General features: G+C 53.0%; 4 protein-coding genes across 4 annotated transcripts; 1 reads left to right on the forward strand and 3 right to left on the reverse strand.

Annotated features, from left to right (window-relative positions):
* Positions 1–1,002: 1,002 nt before the first annotated feature.
* Positions 1,003–1,591, forward strand: PHACADRAFT_207427 (uncharacterized protein; the record flags this gene model as incomplete). Its single annotated transcript, XM_007393858.1, has 3 exons — positions 1,003–1,271; positions 1,331–1,441; positions 1,511–1,591. Exons 1-3 carry the CDS (start codon positions 1,200–1,202, stop codon positions 1,589–1,591), a joined length of 264 nt encoding a protein of 87 aa, XP_007393920.1. The 5' UTR covers positions 1,003–1,199.
* A 366-nt stretch (positions 1,592–1,957) lies between these two features.
* Positions 1,958–3,495, reverse strand: PHACADRAFT_253081 (uncharacterized protein). The gene is made up of 5 exons (XM_007393859.1): positions 3,049–3,495; positions 2,921–2,999; positions 2,677–2,869; positions 2,227–2,624; positions 1,958–2,170 (listed from the first exon to the last, which is right to left on the reverse strand). Exons 1-5 carry the CDS (start codon positions 3,450–3,452, stop codon positions 2,054–2,056), a joined length of 1,191 nt encoding a protein of 396 aa, XP_007393921.1. The 5' UTR covers positions 3,453–3,495; the 3' UTR covers positions 1,958–2,053.
* A 477-nt stretch (positions 3,496–3,972) lies between these two features.
* PHACADRAFT_171887 (uncharacterized protein) lies at positions 3,973–8,004 on the reverse strand. Its single transcript, XM_007393860.1, has 10 exons — positions 7,771–8,004; positions 7,705–7,720; positions 7,524–7,652; positions 6,986–7,477; positions 6,747–6,934; positions 5,760–6,694; positions 5,163–5,692; positions 4,689–5,112; positions 4,431–4,635; positions 3,973–4,376 (listed from the first exon to the last, which is right to left on the reverse strand). The coding sequence occupies exons 1-10, from the start codon at positions 7,873–7,875 to the stop codon at positions 4,275–4,277; spliced, it is 3,126 nt and encodes a 1,041-aa protein (XP_007393922.1). The 5' UTR covers positions 7,876–8,004; the 3' UTR covers positions 3,973–4,274.
* A 540-nt stretch (positions 8,005–8,544) lies between these two features.
* PHACADRAFT_253083 (uncharacterized protein) lies at positions 8,545–9,298 on the reverse strand. Its single transcript, XM_007393861.1, has one exon. The coding sequence runs from the start codon at positions 9,235–9,237 to the stop codon at positions 8,899–8,901; it is 339 nt and encodes a 112-aa protein (XP_007393923.1). The 5' UTR covers positions 9,238–9,298; the 3' UTR covers positions 8,545–8,898.
* Positions 9,299–9,986: the final 688 nt, after the last annotated feature.

The following is a 9,986-nucleotide window of genomic DNA, read 5'->3' on the forward strand; positions in this document are numbered from 1 at the left end:
GGGATTGAGAGGGTGTAGTAGGAGTGGCGGGAGTGCGACGTGTAGGACGGGGTGCAGGTGCAGGTGCAGGTGTCGGTGCAGTTGGTGAAGGTGGGCGTGATGCAGATGGACTAGACATGCACTAGAGGATCTCTAGTGTCCGTGTTGCGATGTGGAGTAACACTTGGGGTAAAGACCCTGAGGTGTTATGGAGCAAATGTGCGGCTGGTGCCGGATCTCTCCGAGTGAAGACTCGTGAGGGATGGAGGGTAGAATAACCTATTGTCGTGATACGACTACTGGGCTGCGCGAGCGCGAACTGGCGAGTGGCACGCGGGCACGATCTAATACACACGGGGGATTAGTTCTGAGTGCGAAGGGAAAGAGCACACTGTATAGATCTAACCTAATACACATGGGGGATTAGTCTATACAGGGCGTAAGCATGAGTGCATACTGCGCAAGGGCGACGAAGGGACTTACTCTGAGTGCGAAGGGAAAGAGCACGCAGAGTGGGGATGCGAGAGGAGTCCTTATATACTAAAAGGAAACAAATTGAAAGTCCGCTAGAATGGGGAAGCCTGCCATAAAGAGGTCCGTGCGTGGGAGCACTACATATGATTGTCCAATCACTATCTACGTATTAGCAGCGCCTAATCTAAGATGTCCACCTTAAGTCCGTGCCGGGCGGAACGCCGAGCCAGAGCCACTAGGCGCTTCAACACTTTGCATTGTTTGCAGCTCATAAGATAACAATATCATATTGATACAATAGTCTAAGGTATACAATGGGGAGGAAGACAGTCGGGATACCACTATGCGAGGCCTTAGCTAAAGTGGGCTCGGGTTAGGGTTCTTTGGTCGCTTTGGTCGAATGGGCGTCTAGATCCGACCAAGCGGACCAAGCGAAGCGCCCTCTTGCCAGGACGAAGCTGCCCTATTTGGGCAAGGAATGCTTGCGAGCAATCGGCAGATCCCGGCGTATGCGGGTCAGGTACAGCGCCCTGTAGGCGCCCTAAAATGCGTTCAATATTCTCAATGTCGCTCTCGGACACGTCTGGCTGCACTGAAAATGATGCCTACGAGTGGTGGAAAGCTCAGAGAGTATGAGCTGCTGACCTTGTGATTTGTGAATTGTATATATTCTGCACACTCGACAGCCTCACCTTCACTTTCTCATCTCCAACCTGCCTCCTTTCGTTCCATCGCACACACACAGCATGCCATCTCTTGAGATCAGGGCAAACGTTAAGCTCGATGACCCGAAGAAGTTCATCGAGGAGTTCTCCACTGTACGTCCTCGCGATTCAGTGTTGATTATACAGTGGCTGATGAGAGCGGTTTGGGACAGTTCGCAGCGGAGACACTGACGAGGCCGTTGCACTGCATCGTCGTAAGTTACACGTACAATGAGCACATGGCGTGGGACGGGAAGTTCGATCCGTGCTTTCTCCTGGATGTCGTGCGTACTGCTCAGTCCTCTCCAACTCGTGTAATGCGCTGATACCACATGAAACGCGCACCTTTGCAGCTGATCTTGGACAGTATCAAAGTCCCGGAAGACGTGAACGAGCAATACAGCAAGGCCTTCTTCCAATTTATCGATCCCTGATAACCGCGGATACATGTGCGTCCCCTTTCTGTCATTCCTGCTTGGATATCCGGCTGAGCATGTCATGATGCACGTTCAACAATCCTGGCCGCGAGAACCTGGGGTACGTGTTGGCGATCTAAGTGACGCTCGCTGCAGTCGCTGAAAGTCTTCTGTAGGTCCAGAAGACGACATTCCGCACCATCCTTGGCAAGAATTGATGCCCTGGAATGTCTTGTGCAAAGAAAGGAGGCTGTGCAAGACAACGTGTGCTACTACTTACCAATGAAGATGGACTTGGCTCGAGACGTAGCCTCGCGTGTTGTGATAGGCCAGATTTGACATCGGGTATTGGAGTGGTTAAGCTAGCTATCCACATTGGTCCTCTTTACAATTTTATTGTTATCAACGCCACATTGCAATTAAATGCAAACAGTACTAATACACCTTGGTTAATATTATTCTCCGGCTCCGAGTTGCGCCTCAAGCAGTCTCTTGGGGCCGAGCGACCAGCTTCAGCGCGCTTACACCTTTCCTTAGCTTCTCCAATCCTTCAGGAATTCCTGCAAGTCCATTAGGGAGAACTTCGACGTTGTTCGGCTGGGGAACAGAATCAGTACAGAGTGATGCGACACGAATATCTCCATGAGGGGCACCTTGATGTCGCCAGCCTCGAGCAAGCTCGTCAGCTTGGCATACAGGCTCTTCCCAATCTCGCGGTTCACGGGCATATGGACGTTGCCATACACATGCACAACCTCCTTGTCAGACGTGATCTTGTCCTTCTCGATTGCTTCGTTGAGTACGACTACGAACTTGCCGCCGGACGCGAGGACGTCGTATGCGGCGTTCTGCGTATCGGCAAACGAGATCGCGTCGTACGCAACCTTGACTGGCTTGTCCGTGATCGCTTTGACTGAGGCAGAAAGATCCGCCAGCGGCGCATTGCGGTCGATGACGTGCGTCGCGCCGAGCGACTTGAGGTACGCTTCGTTCTGCTTCGAAGCCGTCGTAATGATAGGCGAGAAGCCAGATATCTTCGCAAACTGAATTACTGTGCATATAGTCAGCATTTGGCGAGACATGGACTTAGGAGCGAGGAGTACCGTGCTGTCCGACAGCAGAAGAACCACCGATGACAAGGATGGGCTCGCCTGCGTATTTGTTGCTGCCGCCCTCCTCCCAAGGAGCGTCGAGGTCGATGCCGCCCCCTTTCTTGTCATTGTACAGGCCAACAGCGGCGGTGGCGAGTGTAAGCGGGATGGTCGAAGCTTGATCGAAATTGAGGTTGGGTGGGATCTAAAAAGCCATCAGATTGCGCATTGAAGGCTGAGCTTTCAGGCGACCTACCTTGGCGACAATTTCTGCGGGCACGACGGTGTGTTGCTGGAACGTAGCGCGGCGATTGTCAAAGAATCCCTGGTGGAGTCTGCGAGTTGTCAGCACCTGACCGTCGCGCATATAAGCAGTGCACGTACACCTTGTCGCCAACCGCGACGTTGGTCACCCCCGCACCGACCTTCTTGACAATGCCCGCGGAGTCCGTGCCGACAATGGCGGGGTAGTCCTTGATGGCGAAGTCGAACGCTTGAATCTTCCAGTCAACCGGGTTGAGCGCGGTGGCGTGAATCTCGACGAGGACCTCGCCAGGACCAGGCTCCTGGATATCGCGCTCTTGTACGGCAAACTTGCCTTTCGGCTCGAGGAGGTACAGAGCTTTCTGAGTGGACATATCAGCTACGTGGGGGGCGTCGTGCGTGGTAGTTTGGAAAGGGAAGATCGTGCTGGAGAACGTGAAACCTGCACGATATAAATACGCCAAAGTCAAAGCCGCGACGGCCCCAATCTTCCATGACGTTCGATGGGTAAGGAATGTGCTCATCGTTCCTGGCCTAGATGGTGCGAGTGATACCACAGACTATGTGCAAACCCCGCCCCTTTGTTTTGACAACAGGAGTGTTTGTAAGCTGACTGAGATTTGTCAGACCAGTTACAATGTGGCACAAGTCTAGCGTGATTGCGCATATCGCAGCGGCGTGAGTACATGCCGGAAGTGTGTGAACAGTCCTGGCTGCGCTTGAGAGCCGCCGAGAGATAACTTTATGGTTTGGCCCGCTGCTTTGCACAGGGGATGATCTGCTGCAGGCAGCATTTCCGACGACGATTTGATGTCTTTTGCTCCAGAAAAGAGAGTTGTGGTGGCTCAAAAGATTTTGAGTTATGCCCAAGGTGGTGAGAGTCGTCGAAGAAGTCGTGCTCGCCGGGATAGACAAGAGATACAGCGGTGAATGAATGCGTGGGATACGAGGTGGCTATACTATCAAGGTTAGGGTTTTTCTGTCACGTCAGCCGTCTTATCTCAGCTAGTCGTAAACTCGCTACCACGGTCATGCGGATTTTCCGCTAGCACAAGGACAACATGTTAGTTACGGGATCTAGTTACGATTGAAGGGGCAAGTCGCATTACAGTATGAAATGGAAGTTTTATATATAGTTCTGAGCTATAAACGCACCGCAGGCGGTGCCGTGTGCAGAATAACGCGAGAACAACGGGACGCATACAACATGTATAGAAGGAAACGTGTACATCACAAAATCGAAGGGCAGCACCTTTCGAGAGGTATAGGGTGGTAGTACATACGAGGCAATCCATCACAGGAGCATGCTGTATGGTACAGTGAAGCGATCCCGGTACGTGGAAGGGCTATCGCTTCTCCTTGACGTAGAAATGGAGGATGAGGTAGCTCACAATGAGCGTCGAGCCAAAGAAGATGGCGAGCAGGCCGATATCAGGCCACCAAAACGACTGCAAAACCACAACGTCAGCCATTGAAAGCGAGAGGGATGACTGAGGACGTACGCTGGCCTTCAAGCCGAACAGCGACAGGATCGTTGCCGCGGGTACGTCGAGCTCGACGCCGTACTTCGTCTGCTTCAGCTGCAGGTACCGCAACTCGTTCACTGCGAGCGCCTCGTACGCTGCATGGAAGAATGACACTGTATGCAGCCACTGCAGCGACGGGTGCAGAGTCTCTCGGTTCACGAGCAGACCCGCGAACAGCAGGCTGTCGAGCCACATCAGCGCCTGATAGCCATCCGACTCATCAGGAAGACTCACTTGAACAGCATGATGAGCGTCCCGACCAAGCTCGCGACGCTCACGCTCGCAAATGCGATTGACAACATCAAGATGATACTTGCCGTCGTCAGGTTGAACAGCACAAGTGCGAGCATAAACTTCCAAAACGCCGGAACCGTCGGCACCAGCCCGACGAGGCCATAAATAATCGAGCCAAATACCATTGGCGGCACGACACGGAGCGGAAGGATGTCGAAGAATACTTTCGCGCAGAAGTACGTCAGCGGCGAGTAGTATCCGTTCGCCCGTTCACGCATGAACAAGATGCGTTCGTTCGCGAAGAGTGACAGACTTGACAGGCAGGAGAACCCAAACAGTGCAAGCGTGAAAAAGAACACGCCCAGTCGGTTTTGGAAGCCGGGGATGTCGTTGCCTGAGTGGTAGAACAGGATGCCGCAGATGACTAGCAAATCGATGAGCGGCAACACAGAGCAATATCAAGAGCAAACTCACTAGCTACGGCAATAGCAGCGACATAGTGCGCAGCCAACAACGCTGGGTCGCGGTACAGGTTCTTGAACGCCCGTCCACTCAGGATACGGAATTGCGTCCCCCAGCTTGCACGCTGTCGTCCCCTCGTAAGGTTGTTTTCGAGCGCGACGTCCGGCAGCTCCGACTCGAGGTCACTGCGAGTCTCTATCTCTGCAATCTCCGCCTGCAGCTGCGCATACAATGGACTCTTGTAATACGCGTCCACTAGCTCGGCCAGCTTCGGTGAGATAGGCGCGTCATTGAGACGCGTGGGCGAGATAGCTTCCAGAAGCTGTGATGTCTTCCGCTTGATAAAGTTGCTCGACGTCCCGACCGCAGTCGTACTGCGCGTCTGAAGCTCTGTCTCTTCAGTGCCGGACGCCTGACGGCCTGCCAAAGGGAAGGGCGTGGAGCCAGAAGGTGGCAGAGCCTGTTCTTCGTCCCGACGGTCCGTCTCGCCTTCCGACAGCTCAGGGTTGGTGGCTGGACTGTCGAGCGAGCGAGGTTCAATGCTTGCCAAGACAGTCATGTCAACTGACACAGGTGAGCAAGATGCGACGGCAGAAGCGACATATATACCCACTCAAGTAGTCCGCAAGGTTAAACCCTGCTGGGCAAGGCTTTCCGATATTCTCCAGGTACTCGTAGCACTTTGACGCATCGCCGGAGTAGATAAGCTTGCCATGCGAAAGCAGCACCAGCTTGTCGAACAAGGAAACAATGTTGCTGCGGGGCTGATGGATGGTGAAAACAACTGTGCGGTTGTAGTCGCGAGCGAGCGAGACAAGGCTGTCGATTACGCTGAGGGCGTTATATGCATCGAGACCGGACGTCGGTTCGTCGAGGAATAGGATCGAAGGGCTGGTAACAAGTTCGCAGGCGATGGACACTCGTCGCTTTTCACCACCCGAGATCGACCGGCGTCCTGAATCTCCAATACGGGAATCTTTGATGCCTAGGATGCCAAGCTCATGGAGCGTCTCGAGCGTCCTGAACTTCTTCGCCTCCAGACTCATCTCGCGCGGAAGACGCAGGAGTGCAGAATAGAGCACGGTTTCATAGACCGTCAGCGTGCTCATGAGCGTGTCCTCCTGGTCGACGAAGCCCATGATCTTCTTAAAGTCCGCATTGGGAACCTCACGCCCGTTGACGAGGGTGCGGCCGCTGACAGCTCCACGCTTGTTCTTGCGCGCAAGAATATCGAGGAAAGTGGATTTGCCTGCGCCGGACGCGCCCATGATTGCCATCAGCTGCCCTGGGTGTACGGATCCGGAGACGCCGTCCAAGATCTTGCGGTTCCCGAGCGAGTATGAGATATCCGAGAAATGCAGCGAGGCTGGAACGTGATCCGTCATCAGTCTGGCCGACTCAGTCTCTGGCAGACGAATACCGCCAAAGTCGCCCGAGTGCGTGCGACTGGCGTACCATAGACCGGCGGATATCAACAGCACGACTAAGCCGATTACTGCGACGCTAAGTGCGACGAAGCGAGTCGTGTCCGGCTTCGGTGGCTTCTGTGAGAAAGATATCAGAAAGTGCGCTATAAGGTAGTGGAGATGCACGTACGACATATCCCGGAACTTGAGAATAGTGTAGACACTCGCCGCCGTGGCATTGCAAGGTAATGTAACTGTCGCCAAAGATCGTTTCGATAAGGTCGTTCATCGCAGGCTCCTCAAATCGACACCCATCGCCAGTCGTGCAACTGAAAGCCGCCGGACCTCTGATCTCATCCCTCAGGAACTCGTCGATATCTACGCAGTATGAGTTAGAATGCAACAAGGATGGATAACTGATGTACTCACTAATACTGCCGTCTTCGCCACAGATGAACCGTCCGGGAATACACTTGCACTGAATGTTCTCGCACTCGTATTTCGTCGTGTTTTTGTTAGGGCCAACATCCATTCCGGAGGTACACTTGTCAAGCGCGCAGTAGAACGACTCGACTTGAGCAGTCCAAAACTGGAACTGACAGGTATCTGAGGTCTTGTCGCAGCCGAAAGTGATCTGGGGTGGCCTTTCCGGTAACATGTCGAGAATCTTGCGATTGGTGACGTCGCACATTTGGTGGTTCTGGAACACCGTCTCTCCACCCTTGTAGCAAGTCATGTTTAGTGCAGAATCGTCGTTAGGTTCGCGGGACTCTCCAGGGAGAAGTGGAAGTGGAAAGTTGGCACATGCTGCGTCGGTTTTGCAGACGTTGCAGTTGATACCACTCCAGCCGTCCTTGCAGTCGCAGGGTTGGCCTTCTTCGCGCTGCCGCCGTTTTTCGCCATCCGCGAGAGAATCACATTCTGCAGGCGGTAAGATAAGCCCAACTAGCAGGGGATTGCAACGTACGAGGAGTTAAGCAGTCGATCCCAGCCCATCCCGGAGGACATTTACATTGTCCATCATAGTCTGAACATTCCCCGAAGTTCCCACACGAGAATGCCGGCAGTTTGCAGTTGAAGCATGGTGGACACTCCTCTGATGGTAGTTTGGAACCGTTTCTTCTCCGTCTCTGATCAATAGCACTCACCTGGCCTGGTTAACGACTGAAAGAAGGTTAGCCTGACGTAGCCTGTATACACACTCGTGTACTTACGGAAAGCTCCCAGCTTTGAGAGTTCAAGTTCACTTGGAGAGTTTTATTCCGAGCGAGGGCACTCAGGCCCAGAGAGAGAGTAAATATCCAGAGAATACCAGCCATGCTGGCTATCGTAACCAGAGAGCTCTGCGCACGAGACTGTGCCCTGAAGGCGCCGCGACCCTAACCCGAGCTGCGGAACAAAAGTGCCCCGACCCCAAAGCGGCTAACCGCGACGCGCTTTCAATCAACCGCGTCGGACGACCGCAAACGGGTAAGTGCGACGGAACTACTTTGTGAATTTTCCAGGGTTTGAGTGGTAGTTTTCGACTACGATGAGACAAGGACGCGTCGAGCTCCGAAAACAAGCGTTGGACAGAGATAAAGACCCGTGAGTTATACAACGATATGGAAGCATATCGCGTCGGCCCATTTTTCGGGCAGAGTAACTGATAAAACCATGCTGATGAACTTGTCCTCATTTGTAGCGGCGCGCTCGCAGCCGGACAGCCACGTACACCCTGTAAAACGTCTTCACGATACCGAGTACTTACTATGGGTGGTACTGCGCGGCTCTCGAAGCCCTGTAGCTTTGTGCCTACTATCACCACTGAGCTGAGGCGTAGTGTAACATTTCAGGTCACCCGATATAGTTGCGGACTGCAACTATCCCTACGCCGACCTCCGTGTGACGCCCAATGCGTTTATAGACGACTTGCTTACGAGATCGCGTACGGCCCGGAGACAGCGCACCAATGGCAAAGCTGCACGAGGCCATCTAAAAGGGAAAGCTTGCGTCGTGCAAGGCGATATCATGCGCCTGAGCATCGTAAGCTTGTAGTATGCCAAGCTGGCCAGCCCACTTGAACTGAGAAACATCACGATACGTTCTTCGAGGCTTGCTACTGCCAATTTCTCATCCTATGCTCCAGGGTGCCGAGGAACATCGAGATTTTGCCTGGTGTTTCCAGTGGTCATTCAGCCGCTTCTAGGGGTAGAGCAACAAAGCGAGGTGATGTATACGATGCGATACGAAAAACGACACACAGCCAATTGCAGTCTCTGTGTCGCTCATGCAGAGTTTCTTCAGAGCGTGGTGTGTCTACATGAAGGCATTATCCAGCAGATAGCAGAATAACCTCGGTTTCAGCTCTGCACCTTTCGGTTTACGCTGCCATCTAATCCATTTCGTACGAACTGAACAGCGTTGGCCACAAGTATCCTCCGTCCGATGTACTGGGGCTGTATTGTACAGCAACGATTGGGTGGTACAATAATCCTGTCAGGGAAAGCACGAAAGCCTGCTTCTGAACGCCACATTCCACAAAGAACTAGAAACCGGTGCAGACGTAGAAGCGAGGGTAGAACGACGGACCAGTCCCGAGAATGAAGACGTCTCTCTGTTCGAGTCACCGCCATCAGTAATTTGCGAATCGACGAGGGAGGTTCGGTGAGTAGGCCAAGCTTCACCATACACGCCGCCATTGTACGATAGATTTTACGACATGAACAAAAATATACGCAGCTGTCGTTGTCGCCATTCCAAAATCCCTATTCGACTTCCATAGAGTACCAATGGATTCAGAGTAGGAAGTAGCTCGTCTCGTCAATGATGGTGAGATTATATCCTCTCCAAGCTGAAAGTAGGAATCGCGATATACCGTGGATCGCTCAGCACTCCTCGCTCTTCATCTCAAGAATGCTGAAGAGATGAGGGCGAAACAGTCTGCACCAGGCGTGCGAGACCTGATGGGAACGCTTCGAAATTTTGGCCTTGCTACGTTATATACGAGTCAATGGAGTAATAATTGCGACTGAGCTAGGCGGACTATGTATGCAAGACCCCTAGATTATCCAGGCGTGGAAAGTATCTCCTGACTACTTCATCCCATGACCAGCAGAGGTCTAACATGGGTCGATCTTGAAGCACATAAGGGTCAGAAGGTGCAGCAGACAGAAAGACATGAACACGATCCAGCCGCACTGCTTGTACCATTCCGACCAGAAAGTCCTCGCATTTACAAATGTCCTGGGTATAGATCTCCAGTCTGTTCAGCATCTGTGCATATGTCGAGCATACCAATGCGTCATACCGGGAAGGCGCGAGCACCAGTTCGACATACTCCAGATGAGATACAGAGAAGATGCAAAGTAACACGCTTGCCAGCTGATCCCAAACACTTCCGAGAACCGAGCCTTCTGGTGGACGACGTCCGTGGTGGGACAGCCCAACG

The sequence above is a fragment of the Phanerochaete carnosa genome (genome assembly GCF_000300595.1).
Source record: "Phanerochaete carnosa HHB-10118-sp unplaced genomic scaffold PHACAscaffold_3, whole genome shotgun sequence".
In the NCBI taxonomy this organism is placed as follows: domain Eukaryota; kingdom Fungi; phylum Basidiomycota; class Agaricomycetes; order Polyporales; family Phanerochaetaceae; genus Phanerochaete; species Phanerochaete carnosa.